Source organism: Canis lupus, chromosome 13 (genome assembly GCF_003254725.2).
Source record: "Canis lupus dingo isolate Sandy chromosome 13, ASM325472v2, whole genome shotgun sequence".
Taxonomy (NCBI): Eukaryota; Metazoa; Chordata; class Mammalia; order Carnivora; family Canidae; genus Canis; species Canis lupus.
The window spans coordinates 37,433,089-37,455,512 of record NC_064255.1 but is presented as its reverse complement, the minus strand read 5'-3'; the positions used below and the strand labels follow the sequence as shown (position 1 = coordinate 37,455,512).

At 67.9% G+C, this 22,424-nt stretch overlaps 1 protein-coding gene and 1 long non-coding RNA gene across 3 annotated transcripts; both read right to left on the bottom strand.

Annotated features, from left to right (window-relative positions):
- Positions 1 to 9,316: 9,316 nt before the first annotated feature.
- On the bottom strand, positions 9,317 to 11,160 carry LOC125752349 (uncharacterized). The gene is made up of 2 exons (XR_007401642.1): positions 10,042 to 11,160; positions 9,317 to 9,514 (listed from the first exon to the last, which is right to left on the bottom strand). It is a non-coding gene; the product is annotated as an uncharacterized LOC125752349 (long non-coding RNA).
- Positions 11,161 to 12,322: 1,162 nt separating this feature from the next.
- On the bottom strand, positions 12,323 to 22,177 carry RHPN1 (rhophilin Rho GTPase binding protein 1). 2 transcript variants are annotated; one of them, XM_035713099.2, is made up of 15 exons: positions 21,973 to 22,177; positions 18,593 to 18,708; positions 17,430 to 17,558; positions 17,259 to 17,334; positions 16,684 to 16,761; positions 15,901 to 16,025; positions 15,617 to 15,783; positions 15,214 to 15,407; positions 14,725 to 14,881; positions 14,531 to 14,641; positions 14,061 to 14,255; positions 13,593 to 13,669; positions 13,240 to 13,386; positions 12,968 to 13,129; positions 12,323 to 12,600 (listed from the first exon to the last, which is right to left on the bottom strand). In XM_035713099.2, the coding sequence occupies exons 2-15, from the start codon at positions 18,619 to 18,621 to the stop codon at positions 12,442 to 12,444; spliced, it is 1,806 nt and encodes a 601-aa protein (XP_035568992.1). In that variant the 5' UTR covers positions 18,622 to 18,708; positions 21,973 to 22,177; the 3' UTR covers positions 12,323 to 12,441. The 2 variants fall into 2 exon arrangements, with proteins under 2 accessions (XP_035568992.1, XP_025306696.1); XM_025450911.3 differs by lacking the exon at positions 21,973 to 22,177 and adding an exon at positions 21,223 to 21,428.
- Between the last annotated feature and the right edge of the window lie 247 nt (positions 22,178 to 22,424).

Here is a 22,424-nt window from a genome sequence, read left to right as displayed (position 1 = left end):
AGCCCAGCAGGGGCGGCCCCAGGCCCCTCCTGTGGGTGGGCCAGCCTGAGGTGGCCAGCCAGCCTGACCCCTGCTCCCATGGCCCAGGCACCTGCTCCCGCAGCCCGCCCGTCCGCCCGCCCACCAGCGCTGGGGGAAGGCCTTGTGGCTGCCCCTCCCTGCTCAGGAAGCCACCTCCCTCGGGCATGTTCCGAGTCCGAAATGACATCCTTCCCAAACAGTCCTCCTGGGGACCCATGGGGGGGCTGCCCTCAGAGGCCCCCAGCCCAGAGCAGGGTGGAGGAGCCTGCAGACCCAGGGCCCGTGATTGATGGAGACCTGGGGGGCTCAGCACGCACTAAGCTGGGCAGACGAGAAGCAGCTGTCAGCACCTAATGGGCCCTTGACAAATAGGACGGGGTGCCGAGGGAGCTTCCTATCCGGCCCTGCCCCCGGCAGGGCCCCAAGGGCAGGCGGTTCCAGCCCGGCGAGAAGGGGTCCGCACGGGGTTCGCCCTGGACTGGACACCACGGGACGGGGCCCCACACCCCCTCCCCAGTTCTCTGCCGGGTTCTAGAGGTCCTGGGGGGAGGCGGGGGGCTGGGAGCAGAGGGCTAGGTGCCTCCCCACCCCCAGCCTCACAGGGGGATGCTGAGCTCAGCGCTGGCTGACCTAGGGCTTTAGGGACCATTAAAAACGCTCTGGGCTGCTGGCCGCCCGGAGACATCAATTTGCTGCCGCCACCCGCCGCCCAATAGTTCCCGGGGCCCCTCCTCTGCCCTCCCCCCCCTGCCCCCCTGCCCTCTGGGCCTGACCCGCAGGCCTGAGCCGGACACCTGCCGCCTCCCTGTGGCCCAGGGCAGGTGGCAGGTGCCCACTCCGGCAATTGCTGTGGCCCCGGGGCGGGGTGGGGTCGCCATTGAACACTGGGAAGATGGGAAAGTTCTGGAGCTGGACAGGGATGAAGCTCATAGGGCCCTGTGAGTGCGCTGAGTGCCCTTGCGCTGTGCACTTAAAAAAGCTTAAGACAGGGGACAGGGGGTCCCTGGGAGCTCAGCGGTGGAGCGTCTGCCTTCAGCCCACGGCGTGACCCCGGGGTTCCAGGATCGAGTCTCGCCTCGGGCTCCCCGCAGGGACCCTGCTTCTCCCTCTGCCTCTGCTTCTCTCTCTGTGTCTCTCATGAATAAATAAATAAAATCTTAAAAAAAAATCTGCCGTCCTGTGTCTCACCCCCTCCAGGCCCTCCCAGGCCCAAGGCCCCCGGACAGGCAGGACCGGCCCCACGGGGGGCTCCTTAGGGGACCGCATCCGCCCACAAGCGTGAGACTCTGGGGTCCTGGGGGGTGGTGCTCAGGCCTGGGCGGACCTGGGCCGAGGATTTGGGACTGAGCAGGAGAAACTCCGTCCCAGGCTGGCCCCCCTTTCAGGGTCGCAGCTCTCGGTCCCGACGGCAGGATGCCACCAGCCTGCGGAGGGTGTCCAGGCCCGTGCCTGGAGCCATCACAGCCCGGCGGCTCTTCCAGGGTCTACGAAGCTGCTTGTTGTCCCAGGTAGGACGACAGCCACGTTCCGGGGTAACTGACCTGCCTCCTTAGGAATATTCACAACACTGGTGCCAAGGACAGGTGAATCCCAGTCCGTGCGTCACATCAGCCAGGTGGTCGCAGCTGCACACAGCTCCCGCACGGCCTCCCTCCTTCACAGGGGCCGTCCTGCCTCTCCTCTCAAGCCCGCCATGCACCTGGGGATCAACCAGGGCAGGGGATGTGGAGGCAGAGGCTGGGCCTGCCAACCCCCCCCGGACACGGATTCCAGTCAAACCCCAACAAATTGCCCCAAATGGGCCCACAAGTGAGTGTCTAATGTACCAAGCCCTGCCCAAATGCTGTGTGACCCTGGGCAGATCTCTGAACCTCTCCAGCACTAAAGCAGAGCCTAAGGCTGCCCCACAGACCTGAGAGGCCGGGCCAAGGTTCCGGAACACCTCCCGGCTGCCCCTTCAACCTACAACCGACACAGCAGCCTTGCTGGGCCTTCTGAGGCCGCCAGGAGCCAGCTGGCCCCCCTGAACCACCTCTCCCCTGCCTTCTCCCACACCAGCCTGTTTCAAGCTTCTTCATTCAGCGCACAGAACTCTTCTTTGTTGTTTTTTTTTCAATAGGCTCCACACCCAGCACAGAGTCCAACATGGGCTTGAACCCAACATGGGGTTTGAACCCATGACCCTGAGATCAAGCCCTGAGCTGAGATCAAGAGTCTGAGACTCAACTAGCGGAGCCGCCGGGGCGCCCAGCCTACAGAGCTCCTACTCATTCTTCCAAACCCTTTGTGGCGCCTCTCCCAGGTCTCCCGTTCAGGTCACCCATCCTGCCGCGTGCTGGTCCCTGGGCAGCTCCTGTGTCCCCGGCCCGTAGAGCAGGGCGCTTGGTGACGGCCGCCCAGAAGCCCGGGCTCTCCTGTGGGGGCCAAACGTGTCCCTTGTTAGTTCATTTATTACCAGTACCCATTGCACGGATGACGGTCCACCTGGTGGCCGCGCCTCTGCTTTGGGGCGACCCTGCCTGTCCCCGGGCAAAATGGCCAGGCCAGCTTGGGGCTTGGGGCAGACATGGGGGCTTCTCCATCAGGGTGCCCTCCTCAGAATCCGGGAAGTGCCTGAGATGCCCCCGGGGAGTCAGGTCAGGCAGGGGGAGGGGCGGCACACGGGGTGGGGAGGGGCCCCTGGGCCCTGTCCCCCATCCCCCAGGGCATGAGAAACACTGGGGGCTCAGTGGGGGCCAGCGCAGCAGGCCAGAGGGGACGGAGGCGGGGTGTGGGCCTCCGGAGGCGGGGGGCGGTGGCCTACACCCTACAGCTGCCCATGGCTCTAACTGTGACCCCATTCCTCACTGGCGGTGGGCCTTTGGGGGCCTGTGGGGAGGCCGAGGGCTTTGGCCGCAGCCGCCCGCCCGGGGTGGCGCCTGGCCGGTAGCCTCGATGCAAGGCTAGCCAATCTCTTCTCGGGGTGCTCCCTGTCCTTGGGTGGAAGGCCCCACCTGCGCGGCCAGGGCTGCTCCCCAGAAGGCAGGGATGTTGTGCACACGCTGTGTGTGGAGCTCTGTCCTCTTGGGGACTGTGGGCATTGGGCCTTGCCCAGGCCGGGCTGGGTGCTATCAGGGCCATTTGGTCTCCTTGGGGACAGCCCTGTCCATGGGGGAGCTCACCCCTGCATGTCCCCACGTTATCTGGGGCGGCCTTGCTGGTTGGAACTCTCTCCAACCTGAGACGGATCAGGCCTGGGAACCCCTTTTGGGCCTGTGGGATGCTGGGGCTCGCCGTCCCTCCCACCGCAGGGTGATGCCTCAGTGGCCGGCGGTCAGCAGTCCCAAGGGAACGCAGGAGTTCTGGGAGTGAGGCCCATCGGAGGCCCCCGGGCAGCCTTGGGGTGCCCACCCTGCCAGGCCGTTGGAGGCCACCTGCGAGGTGGGTGGGGTGGTGAGGCTGGGAGCCTCCAGCTGACGCCCGCTCTGCTCCCAGGGCCGAGACCCCCGGTGGCTGAAGGGCCAGCAGCTGTCATGCCGGGCTCCCCAGGGGGCTGAGGACAGCACGCCGGATGACCCGCTATTGATGAGGCAGGGACAGGATGGGGCAGGCGGCCTGGGTCAGCAGATCTGCCCCGGCTCAGGATGTGCCCGGCCATTGATCGGATGGACGCGGGCCTGGCTGGGACCTGAGGGAGGTGGGGGCCGCCCGTGTGGCATTATCAGCGGGTAAGTACAGATGTAGAGATGACGCCCCGAGCCCCAGCCCCCACCATGTTCCACGGGGCCCACCGTGAGGGCCGGGGACGGGTCCCTGATGCTGCCCTGGCTCCATCCCGGTGGGGAGAGCTGAGGCCTGTCTGGCACTGGGAAGCCAGTGTTCCTCTGGCTGCAGTGGCCCAGCTCCCAGGCCTGGCGGGAGCCCCAGATGCCCCGGAGCACTGTCTCTGCCGGGCGGGGGGTACCCCCACCCCAGGCAAGGAATGGGACTGTAACCTCTGCACCCAGCAGCCACACTGCTGGCCTGTTCTGAGGGGCCCCCTGAGCTGGAGGGCCTGACACCCTGCATGGGCGGCTTTGGGCACCCAAGACCCCTGAGGTATCAGAAAGTACAGGCAGGACACCCGGTGGGAGCCAGAGGGAAGGGGACCCGGCTGGGGCAGCGGGAGTGCGTGCACCCAGGAGACAGCCACAGGCCACGGAGAGGGCAGAGCCGGGAGCGGAGAACCCGGGGTGGGGGGGACCCAGAGAAAGCAGGGGCCAGCAGGAGGGCAGCAGGGAGAGGGTGGGGGTGGCTTGGCCCCCACCGCTCTCAGGTGCCCCTTGGAGGTGGGACCAGGCTCAGGTCACCTTGGGCCAGCTCCCCGCTGGCCCCTCTCGAGCCGCCTGCCTTCCGCCAGCCCCAGTGATTCATGGTTGGCGCGTCGTCCACCAGATTGATCATCTGAGGCAGGTTCGCTTGATGGGGCCTGGGAGCCTCTGGAGCCAGGTGGCCAGGCCACCCGGAAAACCGCAGACGGGGCCTCGGCCCCCTGCCCACACCCACCCTCCCGCCCCCACCTATGCCACTAATGAATTGGGATTTGGTCCACAAAACCGCAGCCCGCCGAAACCGAGACTGTCTGGCTCCAGCAGGGCCGGGGAGCCGTGCCGCGGAGCCCCCTGGGCGGACTGTGCCCCCTGCCAGGCCACGGTGCCACGTGCTCACGGCTCAGTGCAGTGTCACCCCTCTGGTCTGCGGCTCTTCACGCCACCCCGTGGGAGGGCCCCTGGGTGAGCCCCCCTCCCGGCACCCGGGCTCCGAGCGGGCGGTCTCCTGCACTGAGACCCCAGCTGGCGGGTGAGCTCGGGGGTCCGTGGGGTCCCTCCAGCTGTCTCAGCCTCCCAGGACCTGGGGCCCCAACACTACCCTCCACCTGCGTCCCCAGGCCCTAAGCCCGGCTACCACACCTGCTGCAAACCCACCCGTCAGCTGTGGCCACTCTGCCCCCCACCCCGGGAGTCCGCCTGCCCCCAAGGGCCCTGCCTCTTACCTGCCAGGGGCCAGCAGCCCACCCGCTCACGGGGGCAGGGGCCAGAACTCGGCCCCCCTGGGCTGCTGGCCCCCCGCAGGGCAGGACCAGGAGACAGGATGAATGAGGGCATGAGGTGGGAAGAGACATACCCAGCATGGGAGAGCAGCACCCCAGGAGCCCCAGAGAAGAGGAGCTCCTTGTAAACTGCGGGACGGGAGGTGGGGGGGGACGGTAGACCAGAGGCCGCGTAGCTGGGACTGGGGCAAGCTGGGGCAGGGAGCCCCTAGGAGAGGGACCCGGGGGGGGGCTGCCTGCCCCTCCCCGCCCTGCCCGAGATCAGGCCCGAGGGAGGTGGGCGCCAGGGGACAGGATGGGTCAGGGTGGGAGGGCAGCTGACGGATGCAGCTGTCAGGGAGGCAGTTTCAAGGCAGGATTCCAGGAGAAAAAGAGAGAGATTTGCCAATTTAATGGAAAATCGATCGAGCGTCCGGCCGGCACACACCCTGCTCCAGGCAGAGGGGCTCCGCAGCTCACCCTGGGGCCTGCCCCTGCCTCCTAGTGGGGACGGGGTGCTCGCCAGCACCCGCCTCTGTCCCAGCCCCCAGCCCCGGCCCCACGGCCTCCGCAGAGTGACAGCGCCCAGGGCCTGCCCGCCGCTAGGCTGTGCCCAGGTCGAGGTGCCCGGGCCCGACGACCTGCTGCCCACCTGCATGTGGGGACATCAGCAGCCAGCACGGCCACCAGCCCCGTGACCACCGCCTGTACCCACCGCCTGAAACCCAGACCCTCGGGGCTGGCGCCCCTCAGCCCTGTGGCCGCCAGCATCCCTCGTACCCCGCCCGCCAGCACCCTGCTGCCATCTGTACCGCCTTCAGCACCTGGGTGAAGGGCCCCTGGGTCTGTGCGTGGGGAACCCACGGTTGAGGCAGCCTTGGCCCGGGCTGGGGCCTCCCGGGGGCTCTGGGTAGAGAGCCCTGGGCCAGCGGGGCCTGGGTGCCCGGGGCGGGGGCGGCAGGTGTCCTCTCAGAAGTAAGCGGGGGTAATGAATAATGGGGGGGGGGCGGTAGTTAACGGCAGCCATCGGATTGCGTGGCTCAGCCTGTAACCGGCACATTATGAAGCCTAATGGATTTTTGAGGCCAGATTGATTTTTCATTAATTTGGTAAAAATCTTTTTCCTCTCCCCTATAATTCTGTCTTCAAACGCTCCTCCTGACAGCTCGATAAGTCACTCGGCCTTAATGCACGTCTGGCTCGTGGTCGGTGGGGGAGCAGGGGAGCCCAGGAGGCTGGGGGGCTGCCAATCACCTCCAGGTAAATACTGCATTATGTATGGCCCCGGAGCCGCCGCCACCCCGCGGAGCCCGCCCCCAGGGTGGGCCTTGGCGTAGGAGCTGCCGGGGCTGCAGGGTGCTGACAGCACAGCCACCTGGGGCGGGGCCTGGGGTTCAGGGAGAACGCGAGAAAGCGAAACCCCACTCCCAGAGGGGGAGGCCTGCTGGCCTCAGAGGGCCCTACCGCCGCTGGGGTCTGCCCAGGACTCTGGCCCAGCCCCCGCCCACCGGCCTGGCCCTGGGCAGCCTGAGACCAGGGCCCGGCCCCGAGACCCACACCTATCGCCATCCTCCGGAGGGGCCTGGGGCCGCAGCTGAGGGCCCAGCTGACCGCTTCCTCCCACTAACCCCTCCTCTCCTCCCACCGGCTCCCCCCTCCCTCGGCAGCTCCTGTGTCCTCCCTCCGGTCAGTGCCCCTGCCCCCTCCTGCCCCCAGGTCTCCAGGTTGCTCCTGACCATCTCCCAGGGCTCCAGGTGACCCTCCCGCCCCGGGGGGCCGTGCCCAGCAGCCGGCTCCTGACTGGAGCTGACCCCATTTCAAATGCGCCTGACCTCCTGCAATCATGGTCCCAGACCTGGCCCAGGCACCCCAGAGCCTCGGCCAGCTCCTGGGGCTGATTCTTGAGGTGTGGGGGTACAGCGGAGGCGGTGGGGGGATGGAGGCCATGGGGGTGCAGAGGGTGTGTGGGGGGGGTGGAGGCCCGCCTGTCCGCTGGCCCTGGTGCGGCCTGCACGGCTGGGGGGACAGGGCAGTGGGGGGGTCCCTCCCACTCCCTGGAGCTGACCGAGTCTGCGTGCCGTCCGTCCATCAGGTGTGCAGGCTCTGACGCGGGGTCTGTGGGGCTGATGGGCAGGCTGACTCCCGGGCATGAGGGGGGCTCGGGAGGAGCCTGTCTCCTCACGAGGAATTCAGGGCATCCCCTGCAGCAGAGCTCCCATCAGCCCCTTGTCAGTTGGAGCTCAGGCAGGGAAACTGAGGCCCAGACACACACTCCCAGGTGCTTTCTCAATGGGGAGAGGGCGCCCTCCGTTCTGGGACAGGCTGTCACAGCAGAACCCTGGGCTCCAGGTGGGTGCCCCCCTCCACCAGGGGCCACCTGCCCTTGGCCTCCCACATCCCGCCTGCACTCCCCTGGGTGCAGGTGAGGAGGAGGCCCCCGCCGCAGGCCTGCTCCTCGGGCAGAGGGGAGCCAGGTGCCAGTGGGAGTCCTGGCTCCCTGGAGGGGGAGGCTGGGAAGGTGGAGGCTGTAAGGCAGGGAGAGAGCGGGAACGGCTAGGGACAGTCTCAGGCGGGGCACGGCTGGCATCTGGTCCCCCACAGTCACTGGCGTGGGAGGCAGGCTTCGGGTCAGAGGCATGGAGCTGATGGCCCCTGGGCCTGGCCTGGAAGGGGCGCGCTCCTCCGGGGATGGGAGGGAGCGGCCTCAGGGGTCAAAGATCTTCCCCAACCGGTCGGAGCTCTGGGTGCGCCTTGGTCAGCGAGAACCCGGGCAAGTCCCTGTCCTCGCCACCCTCCCGGCTGGACTGGGAGCCAAGGTGCCCCGGCCCCAGGAGCCTCTCAGCGCCCCCCAAGCAGAGGTGCGGCCGGGGTCGGCCGGGGGTTACAGGAGCACGGATGGCACGGGCGGTTCTGCTGCGGCGGACACAGGGGGGCGGCGGTCCTCTGCTGTCCCCAGGGGACTGTGGCTTCCCAGGGCCCTGAGGTGTGTGTCAGGGTGGCGGCCCGGGGCTGTCGCCTCTTCCTGCACCAGGAGGCAGATGGCCACGCAGCCAGCAGCGGGCTGGGGGACACTGGGAGGCTCTGGGCGGCCCCCCACCTGCCTCCTCGGGCTGGGAACGGTGGCAGTCTCTGGCCCATGCACTCTGTGCCCTGGCAGGGCCGCCCTCACCCCGCGGGGACAGCAGCATTGAGCTGGCACCTCCCCGATGGGCCTCCGGACGTGTCCCTGTCCTTTACCCCCCAGCTGTGGCCACACAGACAGACGGACAGAGGCAAACTCTGATCCGCCCTGGGAGCCCCTGGACCACCTGGCCGTTCTGGCTGGGCCCTTGGGGCTCCCTCCACCCACACGGGCCACCCCCCTGCCCCTCAGGGTCTGGGGCCCGCTGAGCTCCATCCCTTGCTGGCGGGCTCCGCCTTCGGGCCCAGCCCAGCCCCTCCAGCACCCAGAGAGCCCCGCGATCACCGCTACCTCCACCCAGGCCCGGGCCGTCAGCACCCCCGCTCCGCTTCCTCGGACGGTCCCACTGGGTCCGTGAGCCCACAGGGAGTTTGGGGAAGTCCACTCAGCTGTGCGCCGGGCAAGCGCACAGACCCTTGGCCTTCGGCAAGCGAGGACCTGGCCGTGGGGCTGGGGTGGGGGCAGTGGGCCGGGCAGCCCTGCGGGCCTCACGCCCCCCGCACGGCCAGGGGGTTGGGGGACTGTTCTGAGGCCCTGATGTGGCTCCACATAGGCCACGAGTGACTGCACAGTCCTGGGCCGAGGCCTCCCCGGCCACCCAGCCCCGGCCCCTCTGTGCCTGCCTCAGTCTACCCCTGATCCCCTAAGAGGTGGGGTTGGCCCAGGAGCCTCCAGCTGGGCCCGAATGAAGGCCACCCCCTGCCTGAAGGAACCCCGATGTGCCGTGACCTGCTCCCTGCCCTCGCCCCACGGACACCAGCCCTGTGCTGAGGCCACAGGAAGCACTTTGGGGACGCAGGGTGGTGTGCAAGGCAGGGAGCTGCCCGCAGCCCCGCAGCCTCCTGGAGGCGCTCCGAGGCCGCGGGGGCGGGCGGTGGGAGGCCCGCGGCCATCTCACCGCTCGGTCACTCTAGCTGGACGCCCCCAGATGTGGGTGCTCAGGCCACGCAGCCCAGCGCGCCTCCAGATGCCGGGTGTGTGTGTCTGGGGCCGCCGGGGCTGAGCCCACCCCACCCCCCGTGGGTTGCAGCCTATCCCACAGGACACACTGAGGCCCAGACATGAGGACATGCGTGAGGCTTCTACCAAACGACCATAAACCGAGAGGCTTTAAACAACAGACCTGTCTGGGCCCCAGAAGTCCGAGGTCAGTGTCTGCAGGGCCACGCGGCCCTCGGGGGCTCCCTCCTGTCCCCTCCAGCTTCTGGTGGCCGCAGCCCTGCAGCCTCTACCCTCTTCTTCGCATGGCTCCCCTCTTCTGCCTCCTGAGGGACACCAGTATTCAGGACGATATCATCCGCCTGCACTTGCTCTCCCAGGCACAGGGTTGGCACTGCTGCGTCTCCTACTTACCACCTCCCACACACCTCACTCTGGGTCCCCTGGGGCCTGGGGACTACCCTGTGGTGCTGTGTGAGCTCAGGGCATTTCACCCCCCTGTGGACTCGTGGTGTGTTCCCGGAGTGCCACCTCCCATGGCCTCAGCCCCAGGGTCAGGGTCCAAGGGAGGAGGGGGTGAGGCCACCCTCTTATCGGGGTCCCTTCAGGCTGGGCAGTGGCATCGATCTAGGCCCAGCAAGGAGGCTCCTGGACCAACCCCGCCTCTTAGGTCTTAGGGCATCAGGGGTGGGCCGGGCTGCAGTGGAAGCACCCCAGCTGAGCCGGTGAGGGTGGGGGGACCCGGAGGAGAGTGAGTGCCGCCCCCCTCCCCCCCTCCTCTAGGGCCCTGCCCCCAGCCGTGTCCATTGGCCTCCCCTGCTGCCAGGGCTCCCTTCCACCAGCCTCTGCTCACATTAATCTCCGCGAGGCTCACTGCTGACCCAAGCGAAACTGAGTTTGCCTTTCCCCCTCTCGGCAGTTTTCTGTTGGCAAAGCAAAAAGGATCACGGCGCACACTCACCCCGACCTCCCTGCCCGGGGGGACCCGCTCTGGAAAATGAGATGTCCCTGCATGGAGCATGGTGGCACACGGACGTGTCCCTGCACATGGGCCCTGCGCGGTGCTGGGCGCCAGGGAGGCGGGGGCTGCTACTCCGGGAAGTGCCCCGAGTGCTGACCCACCCTCCTCAGGGGGCACACGCGGGACCCTCCCGGGCATTCAGCCACTGAGCCCCCCATGGCGTGTCTGTGACACACACATAGGTGGTACGCTTGACCTAGAACTGGGGGTCGGGTGGGGAGCCCAGAGCCCCGGCCATGAGGAAGGCTGGGGGGCTCCAGCAGGACCAGAAAGCTGGAGAGCACAGGCGCCCCACACACCTCACAGCAGGCAGACCGGCAGGTGCACCAGGCTCACACCTGGGCACACCTGTCGGGGCACGGGCACCACGAGCCAGCCCCACTCAGGACAGCCGCTCACTGGAGGAAGGCCTTGGTCCCGGTGGGCTCTCCCGCTCATGGCCACCCCTGCCAGCACACCCAGCAAAGCCCCAGGGCCTCCCGGGGCACCGAGCCACCACCCGCCCCTTGAGGCCAGTACCAAGGCCACTCGGGGTGGGGTGCGGCCACCACTGACCAGCGGGGCCAAGCTGCGGGCCCGTCGGGTCCCCGAGCGCATTCCCGAGGCTCCCGGAGCTGCTCTGGGACACCGCCTCCTAGGGTAGCCTCGGGAAATGCTGGGTGGCGGCCAGGGGCCCTGGCCCTGTGAGCTGGATGCAGGGGGGGGGGGCGGGGGGGGGCATCCCCTCAGGGCCCAGGACACACCGGCAGGCCTCTCGCCCGGCTGGACTGGGCCCCTCGCTCCCCAGCCCGCCACCCACCTCCCTCCCTGGGAAAGGGGTCCTGGCTGCGAGAGGCAATCAGGGGCCCTCAGAACCCCCAACCCAGGGGCAGAGCCTGGCAGCAGGACCTCAGAGACCCCCTTGGGGAGCTCCCGACCACAAGGATCATTGACATGGACGGGGGTGGGGGGGAATGGAACGGGGCCCACCCGCCGCAGCCCCCCAGCCCCTGCACCCTCGTAGCTCCCCCCAGCCCCTCCAGCCCCCCCATCCCCGCCCCCCCAGCTGAGGAGCCCCAGGCACGAGGCCTGTGGTGCCCGCGTCCTCCTCTTGGGTCCAGACTCCTGTCAGAGGTAGGGGGTGGCAGCATCCTCCTGGATGAGACCTGCCACCCCGTCATCCCTGATTAGCAGGTAATGGCCTCCTTGACGCGCAGTTTTATTAATCGAATTAGTAAGCACAGAGGTGACCTTGGCTGGTGGCACTGAGGGGGGCGTCCTCCCAGGAGGGCAGGTGGGTCGGAAGGAACGCACCTGGCCGCCCTCGCCTGGTTCAGTCAGGGGAGCCCTGCCCCCCACTCAGAGCCCCCCCCTTACCACCAGAGGGGGCGGGGGGGGGGGTGGTGGTGGTGGTGGTGGCAGGGAGGAGGCTGCCCCAGCAGGTGGCGGCGCGCTGCCCGCCCCAGCCCGCCCCTCCCCAAACGCTGCCTCCAGCGGACAGCGGTCGCCCCCTGGTGGCCACGCGGACTCCGGGCCAGCCGGTCCTTCACCCTGACGCCCGAGGCCTGCTGGACTTGGGGCTCGCGGGGTGGGGGTCAGGCCCAGCGGGAGGCTTGGAGGAGGCCCAGACGGCAGTGGTGGGGCGGTTCAAGGTCCGTGCCTGGCGCTGAGGCATGACTGGGGTGCAGAGCAGAAGCAGAGGCCTGCGCCTGGTGGGGACGCTGCCCACAGGGCGGGTGGTGCAGCAGGCGCCCAGAGCCCTGGCTGGCCGCTGGGGTGCCGTGGGGCTGGGTCAGTGGCGGGGTCACTGGAGGGTCACAGCGCCGGCCCCAAGGTAGGATGTGGCCAGGGTACGGTCTGTCCAGGGGCGGGGGGACGGGGCACTGAGCATCTGGGCTTCAGGGACCCACCGCCGACACATTACCTGACCTGCCCCACCTCTCCAGGACAGCCCTCCTCCATCCGGGAGGCTGCTCTCCTCGGTGGGGGGGGGGGGGGGGCACTTGGGGGATGCGTGAGGACAGGGCAGCCCAGTGGCAGCGTTCTGGCATCTGGACTCCACGCCCAGAGGAATGGTGACACTCCCCGTGGCGGGTGCAGCGCCCGGCCACCACCACTGGGCTCACACACACTGTACCTGACATTGTCTTTAATGGGCAGCTCCAGCCACTGGGATGGAGGAGGGCATAGGGGCAGGGGAGCTGGCCCCTCACTGCCGCCCTGGGCACCCCCAGGGGGTGGGCGGCCCGCGGCTCAGGGCTGTGGGGACAGCCTCCCTCTGCTCTTGCCCCTCTTGGCCTTGCGGCTCCAGCCAAGGAAGGGCCTGGGGCTGGCTCGTGCAGGAGCTGGCGTCCCACCCCCACACTCCTTCTGGCTCCGCAGAAGCCCCCCCAGGGCTGGCCGGTGGTGTCCCTGCAGTCGAGATAGAAAGGATTAAGTGAGCACCCCTGCTTGCCTGCCTGTGGCCAGCCCGGGGAGTGTGACCGGGTAGACGGCTGGTGGCCGTCTGGACAAGCTGGGGTCATGAGGGCGACAGCGCAGCAGCGCCCCTGCTGTGGGCCACGCTGGGCTGGGCGAAGGCAGCTCCAGCAGTGAGAGCGTGGGCACACCAAGCCACAGAGGGCAGGAAACGGCACTGGGTGGAGGCCAGAGCACAGGTGGTGCTGCCCACAAAGCCACCCAGTGAGGGTGAGGGTCACCCGCACGCAGCCTCCTCTTCCCAGGGCCCTCCTGGCATCTGGGGATGTTGGGGCCCAGGGGAGTTCCCTCCCAGGCTCACCGTGCCGGGTGGCTCTGCCCGGGGCAGCAGCGTCACCACCTGCAGGCTCACACCCTCGTCGCCCACACCCTTCAGCTGTGCCACCACCTCGGCGTGCTTCCACCACTTGCACGGCTGCCCATTCAAGGACACGATGTAGTCGCCCTCCTGCAGGCCGGCTGCCTGCGGGGAGACGGGGGTCTGGGAGTGGGCACCCGCCACCTCCGGCCACAGTCCCATCTGCCCGCTCCAGGCCAGGGGCCTCAGCTCTGGGGGTGGGGCAGGGGCCTTACCGCGGCTGGGCCCCCCGGGATGACAGCGGCAATGAGGACGGGCGCGTCTCCTCGCAGCGTGAGGCCAAAGCCAGCCTCTCCCCGGGTCATGTGGACAGGCCCCACCAGCCGCCAGCAGTTCTTGGCTGAAAACACGGACAGGGGTCCCTGGGGGTGGGCGACGGGGCGTCAGCGGCCTGGCCGGGCCCCACAACACCTGCCACCCCATCTCTACGTCTTGGGTCAGAAACCAGGTGCAGCAAAGGGCGGGGGCAGGCTTGGCCACCACCAGGCCCAGGGTCCTCCCCCAGGGCAGGGCCACCTGCCTGAGCCCCTGCTGAAGGAGAGGGGTGGCCCGGGCAGGGGACGCTCACCAGCCGGTGGAAGATGTCGGTCACCTTCACGCTGGAGAAGCTGGGCGCCCTGATCTCTGGCTTCTGCTGTGTTTTGGCTGAAATGACAAAGGTAAGGCGATGTCAGGGCTAAGCCTGAACTCGCGGACCCTCAGGCTCCTGGGCCGCAGCCAGGACTCGGGTCAGCCGGAGCCGAGCAGGTGTCCTGAGGAGCCATGCCGCAGGCACAAGGGATTCCTGGGCCCGCGGCTCCCCCCAGCCCGGTGGTGGCGGGGTGTCGCCGCCCTCTGGCCATCCAGCCGGCTCCCGTGGAGCAGGTGCCGCCCCGTGCAGGTCTGCCTCCCAGGCCGCAGCTTGCAGCCTCCCGGGGGCAGGAACCAGCGGCGGCGGGGATGGCGAGGCCCCCCAAGAGCGAGGGAGTGTGCCCACATGGGCTCCCCGCCAGGGCTCAGCCCCCCGCCGTCATCCCAGACGGGCCGGGCTGCTCACGCTGGATGTCAGGAGCTTCGCTGGTCTCCAAGAAGTCGTCCTCGCGGTCGAGCTCCGAGTACTTGGCCAGTGAGCAGCGCAGCGCCCGGGCCAGCACGGCTTGCAGCAGGTCCACTCTGCGCAGGGCCCGGCACACGGCGTGTAGCCGCAGCGCCTCCTCCTGGCCCAGGATGGCCCGCTTCAGGTGCGCCTTGCCTGCGGGGACACAGCGGGCCCGTGCCCGTAGGTGCCGTGGCCAGAGGGCAGGTGAAGGGTCTGGGTCCATCCCGAAGGCCCGCCGGCCACTCCGGGACGGGCTGCCCCCCGCAAGCACCCGCACAAGCCTGGCCTTCCCGCCCCGCCTGGGCCACGCAGGGGACATCCCAAAGGTGAGCTGGTGACTGTTCCCACCGGTGCTGGGATACCAGGTGTGCCCGTGACAGGCGACTCGTGAAGGCTGGGTCACTCAGTCCCCTCCGCACCCCCCTCACCAAGCTTCCTGCGCTCCTCTGGCTCCTCAGGCCATGCGGAGCCCCAGGGCTGGGACGTGGCTGGGGGCCCGCGGAGGGGCTGCTGGAGCGCCGGGAACCCCGCCTGGGCCGCTGCAGGGGTCAGAGACGGAGAGGGCCGTGAGCCCGCGCACTGGGGCCTGTGCGGCACACAGATGCGGGGCCAGGGCACTCACGGGGGCTGTCGCAGAGGGCCACGGCCGCGTGGTAGTGGGCCAGGGCGCAGAAGTGCTCAGCCTTGACGTGCACCAGGGCAGTCCAGGGGAAGGGCACGTAGTCTCGGACAGGAGGCTGGGCCATGGTCTGGTGCACCAGCCTGTACTCAGCGGCCACCTGCCGGCACGTCATGTGACACTGGGGTTTCATCTCGGGCTCCGGGAGGAGCCCAGCAGCCTCAGCCCCTGCCCCTCACCACCCTGGGGCCTGGCCCCTACCTGCCCCACAGCCCGAGCTGAGCCAAGCTCAGGGGTCTGGCCCCAGTTTCCACTCTGCTCGGTGTTGCCCCAGGGGCAAGGACTCAGGGCACTGGGGTCCTGCCTAGCCCCAGAGACCAGGCCAACAGGAGACACAGCCATGGTACCTCGCACCCCTGCAGGGACCCTCGGTCCAGGCCCTCCTGCTCGTGCAGCCACCACACTTGTGGGATGAGGGCCCCCTGTCCTCACCTGGGCAGCCTCCTGGGCCAGGCAGAGCTGGGCCACACCATCCTGGGGGGTCGCAAGGGGCGGCAGCAACAGGCCCTCAAAGATGCACTCCTGGGCCTGGGCCGTCATGAGTTGCTCCAGCATGGAGAGCGAGGCGGGGCTCATGTCCGGGCTGGGCGCTTGGGAAAAGTTCTCCCGCAGGAGACTGAAGGCCCCTGTGGAGGGGCGCTCACAGCAGGCGGCCAGGGCTGCCGGTGCCCCCACTAGGCCTGCATCCCCCAGGAAGGGGCTGTGTGCGCACCTGACCCCCTGCACTCGGGGCCACCCCCGCCAGCTCTGGTCCCGGGGAAGGGGCTCTTCTACTTGCAGATGCACACCTCCCCCCAGCTGTGGCTATGGGGTCCGGGGTCTGGGCTGCCCTCACCAGCAGCCCTCTGAAAGGCCTTGATGGCGCGCCTGGTGCCCTCAGGGCAGGAGCGGTCCTGGCGAGCCCCAATCTGGGTGTGGAGAGCCCCAATGTTGAAAAGCACGCTGCCCTTCTCGAAGGCGAGGGCCCGCTGCTGGGCTGGGACCCCCGTGAGCGAGTCGTACCTGTGGGTGGGGCAGGCTGGCTGCGGTTCCCATGGCAGGCAGCCGCAGCCGAGAGTTTCAGAAGGGCCTCGGGGCAGTTGGTGGTGGTGGGGACCCCCAATGGGTCTCCCATCCTACCAATGGAAGAGCAGCCCGAGGCTCCCGGCAGGGGCAACGAAGCGTGTGTCCAGGAAGCAGAGCTGGTTGTAGTAGGCCATGAGCAGCTCCAGGCCCGCCTCGCTACGGCTGGGCGTCCGAATGGCCTGCGGGGTAGGCAGCAGCTGGCCCCAGCACCCGGGCCCAGCCCAGGGCACCCACACCACCCGGCAAAGTCCCTCAGATGTCACAGCCCCGTGGGAGCACTCCAGGGTCCGGGGGGGGGGGGTGGTGCACAAGGTCACACTGAGGCACACCTGTCTTCTCTGGGGCTGCTGGGGCCCCACCCTGGGGATGGAGAACACAAGGGAGAGGCCCGGGCAGGGTCCCCAGGAGGAGACAGCCACAGGGAAGCCGTTCCTAAAGGGCCAGCAGCGTGTGGTGAGGACAGGACCTCCCTGGTATGCAAGGAGCATACCGTCTGTGTGCCCCGGGTGTGCACCTGTCTCTGCGCTGTCCCCAGAGCTGCCCCAGCCAGGGACCCCTGCACTGTGTGTGAATGCCTATACCGAGCTCCTCTTCCTGAGCTTCAGTTTCCCTTGTGAGCTGGGAGTAACTGGTCTCCGGGGAGGGGAGAGGGGTAGAGTATGGGAGGGGAAGGGGGAGTATGGGGGGGAGGAGGGATGGAGAGAGGGGAGTGGAGGGAAGGAGAGGAAAGGGGAGGGAAGGGGGAGGAGGGAGGAGGGAAGGGGGAAGAGGAAGAATGGAGGGGAGGGGAGGGGAGGGGAGGAGAAGCGGGAGGGGAGGAGGGGAGAGCCCAGGCACCTGCCGCAGGTCTTCCAGCTCCCTGATCTCGGCCCCGTAGGAGGCACCGTCCTCTCCGAAGTGCCCAGAGATCAGCTCCTGGGAGGGGAGGGGCAGGTGCTGGCCTCTGGTCACCCAGCGCAAGGCGGGCAGTCAGCAGTGGAAGGAAGCCCTGGGCCCTGGGGCAGGGTGTGTAGGGCCGTGGGTCCCCTCCCTGGCCCTGGGGCTCCTGCCCCACAGACACAGGGTGCAGAGGCGCAGTCCCTTATGCCCCCGAGGCCGTGCGATCTGCCGAGGCTCCTGGTCTGAGGCTCCTGGTCCGGCTAGCGCCCACTCTGACTGCAGGCCCAGCCCCCAGGCACCGGGCTCTCGGCGACAGAGGGATGACCCGCGCTGCCCAGCCCACCGGGGTGCTCCTCTCCAAAGCCCAGCCAACTGGAATCCCCCCCAGCCTGGGCAGCTGGGTGGCCCCGGGCCACTCTTCCTCCCTCTGGCTGGACCGGGAAGCCTCCCGGACCCCTCGGACGCCAGGGCAGCCCGTGTGGCTCTAGGGTGCAGCCCCATCCGCCAGCCCCAGGGCCCCAGTCAGCACTTACCTTCAGGGCCGTGGACCAGTCCAGCTCCTTGGTCTCCTTCAGCCCCAGGGGGATCATCGGGACTGTGATACCTTGGCTGCAGCCAGAGGAGCAGAGCCGCGGGGCGCTCGCGAAGGCTAGACAACACCCCTCACCCCCGCCCTGACCGGGGCCACGTGGTCCCACGCGCACCTCCCGGGCCCGTCAGCCTCCACGCTGCCGTTGAGCTCCTCCAGCTCCTCCTTCAGCAGCTGCAGGCTGGAGTTGACGTAGCTCAGCTCCAGGACCACCGTCTCCCTGACCTGGGCGTTGCTGGTGGCCCTGCGGGAGGCACGGGGTAGGGCTCTGCAGGGGGACGCGTGCCCCGGGCCTCCCCACCCCCGTGCTCACAGCCCCAGCGCCCCCCCCCCCACCTCCCTCTTCTCCTGAGTCCCCCTGCAGTTTGGGGGACTCCCGTGCACGCATACATATGGCGCCTCTGGCCCGGGCACATCAGCTCACACCCAGGCCGCCCAGGGCACAGGCTCTCACCTCCCACCACCTCTCCCCCGGAGGCGGGCCCCGGGGCACCCTCCACAGCGACACAAAACCAACCTCCCTGGAAGGCTGGGGTCAGACCCTCTCTGTGCCTACATCGGAGCACCTGACAGAAGGGGCGGGGAGTCCCCGGAAGGCCAGGCTGACAGCAGGGACGGGCTGCCAGGGTGGCAAAGGGTTGGAGGACCCCTTGCACCCAGCAGACCCTCACCCCGGAACCTGTCGGCTGGCCCTGCACACACCGGCTGTGGCTCTACAGGTTGGACCACGTCCCTGGGCCATCGCCCATAGAGTGGGCTCCTGGAGACACGGGTGAAGGTCTGAGCAGACGTGCAGCTCACTGTTCCAAGGGGGACGCACCTCTTTGGCCTAGAGGACACTTTCCCAGGGCCACAATGTTGGGGCATGTGTCACAGCTCAGCCTAAACACTGCCTCTGCCAAGAAACCCCTGCTGTCTCCACGCACAAATCAGGGGCTCCCACACCACACCCCAGCCACCTCCGGCCCCACGTGGAACTTGGCTGACCCTGAGCTGACCCTCGCCAGTGAGGCCCACCAAGGCAGGAGCCCAGGTGGTCTGTGAGGGTTTCAGTTGTGCAATATGGCTGCCCCAGACTCCAGGGGGAGGCCCAGCCTCTCCTCCTGAGCCTGCAGCGGCCACAGTCACCTGCTCACGTGTCCATCTCCCAAACCAGACCACAGGAGCGGGCACCCAGCTGGGCCACTGCCTTGTGTTCAGCACAGGCTGGTTTGCAGAGGGCCTCAGGGAGCAGCGCCGCCACCCTCCTGAGGGATGGGGATGGCCACCGGCACTCACCTGTAGAGGTTCTCGGCACCTGTTCGCATCCGTAGCTCCTTGGTGATCTGCTGGTGGACCCGAGCCCTGCGGCTCTGCAGGCGGCCGGGCGCTGTCTGGGCCAGGGGGTCACAGCCCTGTGGAGAGGCTGCAGGTCACAGGGGCCAGGCCAGGCCTCTGCCAGCAGCTCCCAAGGGCCAGAGGACTCTTGCAGGCAGGGAAGGGGGCGGTCACCACAGATGAGTGTGAGCCAGCTCCACGGACAGCAGCAGGCAGGCCTGGCAGAGGTGCATGAGCACAGAAGCTGGGCACAGCGTGTGATGCCAGAAAGGAGGGGCGTGGGGGCAGTCAGGCCAGAAAGGACAGAGTGGGGGGGACAGGGCTGGGACTGGGGCCCCAAGAAGCAGCTGGGCCTGTACTGTGGGGCCAGCACCAGTGCAACGGGGCTCTGGGAGCCCCTGGCAGGAAGTGGCCAATTGCTCACCATACAGCCTTCTGCACTTCTTTTTTTAAAGATTTATTTATTGGGGCACCTAGTGGCTCAGTCAGTCAAGCGTCTGCCTTCAGCTCAGGTCATGATCCCAGGGTCCTGGGATTGAGTCCCATGCCAGGCTCCCTACTCAGTGGGGAGTCTGCTTTTCCCTCTGCCCCTCCCCCTGCTTGTGTGCACACACATGTGTGCTCTCTCTCTCTCTCAGATAATTATTTTTTTTAAAAAATATTTTATTTATCTACTCATGAGAGACACAGGCAGAGGGAGATGCAGGCTGCATGCAGGGAGCCCGACATGGGACTTGATCCCAGGTCTCCAGGATCATGCCCTGGGCTGAAGGTGGTGCTAAACCTCAGAGTCACCCAGACTGCCCTCTCTCAGATAATTAAAATTAAAAAAAAGATTTATTAATTTTAGAGAGAGGTAGGTAGTGTGCTCGCACACACACGGTGGGGTAAGGGGCCAAGGGAGAGAATCTCAAGCTGACTCCTCTCTGACCATGGAACCCCATGTGGGGCTTGATCTCACAACTCTGTGACTGGAGAATGGGGGGGGCAGGGAAGGTCAGGGGCTTCCATAAGACCCAGGATGGGGAGTTGGAGCAGCTCGCAGGGCCCAGGCCACCACGCCTCCTCCTGGCCAGTTAGGAACCTTCTGTTTGGGACAGTCACCAGCCCTGGAGCTCAGAACTTCTCAGGATGCACCTTCCCTGAGCTAAGTCCCCAAATATGGTCACATGGCCCCTGAACACAGTGGGGATGAAGACGGTGCCTCCCAGGACCCTGCCCTGATGCAGCGACAGCCTCCTTGGTGTCTATCATCTTCCACATGCTGCAGGAAATGGGGCCTATTTTCCTTGGTGTGCACCCCCCAGTCAGGCACAGGGCAGTTTCAGATGCTTTGGGGGCTATATCTTGTTCTACTCCCTCGAAGAGGGCATCCTAAAGAAAGCCTCCCACCCTCCCACGCTGAAGGCTCCTGGCACATGGCCACCTTGGATTATGCTCAACGCCTCGCCCCCACTCCAACATTCTCAAGAGAGATCACCAAGGAAGCCCTCCCGGGCTGTCTCCCCTCCAGGAGGCCTGAGACCCTGGAGGGGCGGGGGGGGGGGGGGGTTGCAGGCCAGAGCCAAAGCTCCATCCTTCCCCTTCTGAAGGTGCGACCGCAAAGCTGCAGCAGGTTCTAGAGGTTTGGGGCCAGCAGCCATGTCCATCTGCCCAGGGAGGGGGTGGTCCATGTGCTGGGCAGAGGCCATCAGCTCAGGAGGGCTGTCTTCATCAACACTGTTCACCTGGTCTCAGATGTCGAGTGCTCCTGGAGATGTGCTGGAAGGTGGGGGGGGACCTGCAGCCTGGGAGCCAGAAGCTACTCTGAGCCCTGTAGTGCCCCGCATGGGCCTGGTAGGGACACTGGGACAGCCCCTCGTGGCCCCCAGGGAACGCCTAGGCTCCAGGCCCCAGACAGGCAGCCTCCTCCCTCTCAGCACTCCCATCCCCTTGCAGAGATTCCCCAGTACTCCCGGGAATGGCCCGCAGTCCTAGTCAGCGCCCCAGGATTAGGGACCTCAGACGGGGGGGGGGGGGGGGGGGGGGGAGGGGGAGGTGCACGGTGAGCGAGGAAAGGACAAACTGCCCAGCTGTGAGGTCCTCCTGCCACTTCCTGTCCCCGGGAGGCTCCCGCTGCGGGCGCGGAAAGTTTCGGTCAAGACAGAGCCAGGCGCCAGGGGCAAGGCTGAGCAGCCCCGGCGAGAGGGAGGGAGAAGCTAGGGAAGGAGTGACGGGCACGGGGAGCTGGCACGGGGCCGCGGCCTCAGACCCGAGCCCAACACCTGCCGAGCGGGGCCGCGGCGTCCCCGAGCGGCGGAGAGGCGCTGAGCTCTGCTGAGCCGCACAGGCTGTGCCCCGGACGGGATGAGGGGCGCCCAGCGCAGGCAGGCGGGCGGGCCCGGCCTGTGCGCCGTGCCTCAGTTTCCCCGGAGGGCAGCCTCCGGAGGGAGGGCGGGGGGTGGGGGGAGGCTGCCACAAGTCTTGCAGCGCACAGACCTGAGAAGCCGCGCCGACCCCGCAGCCCCGCGCCCGCCGGCGGCAGGTGGCAGCCAAGGTGGGCTGGGGTCCCCGACCCCCACTCCGGCCCCCGGCCCCGCGGACGCGCCCACCTTTCGAACGCTGCCTGCTGCCTGCAGCCTCGTGCTGTCCTCGCCGGCGCCCGGGCCGCCCGGCCTCTCCTCGGGGATCATCGCCGCCCACCGCCCGGGCCGCGCCCGCCTGGAGGCCGAGGCTCGCGCAGGTCCCTCCCGGGGCCGCGCGGAGTCCCCAAGCGTCCTCCCCTCCCGGGTGGCTGGCGCGGGCCGGCGGGGGGGGGCGTGGCCCCGAGCCGAGCGTGCGAACTTGCCTTTGCCCAATCGGCGGCCGCGACGACGCCAACGAGCAGCGGCCTCAGCCAATCAGAGCGCGAGGGAGGCGGGCCCGCTCGGCCTGTCCCCGCCCGCGCGGGCGCGGAGTCCCGGGAGAATGCGGTCGCCCCTGACAACCGCCCTGCCCGTCGCCCCGCGGGGCGTGGACTGCGCATGCGCCGCAGCGTCCTCTCAGCGTGCGGAAAAGTTAGAGTAAGAGGAAAAAAGACAACTCCTAAACTCAGCCGGCCCGCCCTGCCCGGCGCCCCTGCCCGGCGCCTCTGCTCGGCCTCCGGAGCCGCTCCACCGGCTTGCACTGTGCTTTCTCGAGAATGCACGAGCTTGCACGCGCGGTTTGGACCCGCCCCAGGGAAATATAACGGCGGTGTTAGAGCTGGTGCGGATCCTTCCTCTCCGCTCGCTCGCAGACGCCGGCTCGGTCCGCTGTCACGGCGGCAGAACCCGCTTCCAGAACCTTCCTTCGAACCCCTCCCTGGAACCCGACCCGGCAACCTGCTTGTAGAATTGTCTTCCGCAAACACCTTCTAGAACCAACTTGGCCTCCAGGACCAGCCCGGCCTGCAGAACTGGCCTGCTTCCAGGATCAGACTATGTCCAGAGCCTGCGCTCCCTGCAGGGTTGTCCCAGCAATGTCACTCCATAACTTCCCTGAGGCCCTGGTGGCCCCGGAACACACGCAGATTGTCTGTGAGGCTCGCCCCACCTAACGGCACGCCTTTTGTAGGGCAGAAACACCAGGGCACAAGCAGTAAGCAGTGGTCATAAGGCCCTCTGACGGGGCAGGCTTTCCAACCTACCCATCGGCTGGGTCCTGCAGGGCTGCGCCCCCGGGCTCCTCTCCCGCCCCCGCACGCGGGCTCGCAGGCTAAGCCCTGCACACTAAGCTGCTTGGCCGGCCCTGGCCATCTGACACAACAATAGCAACAAAATAAGACAGTGACGAC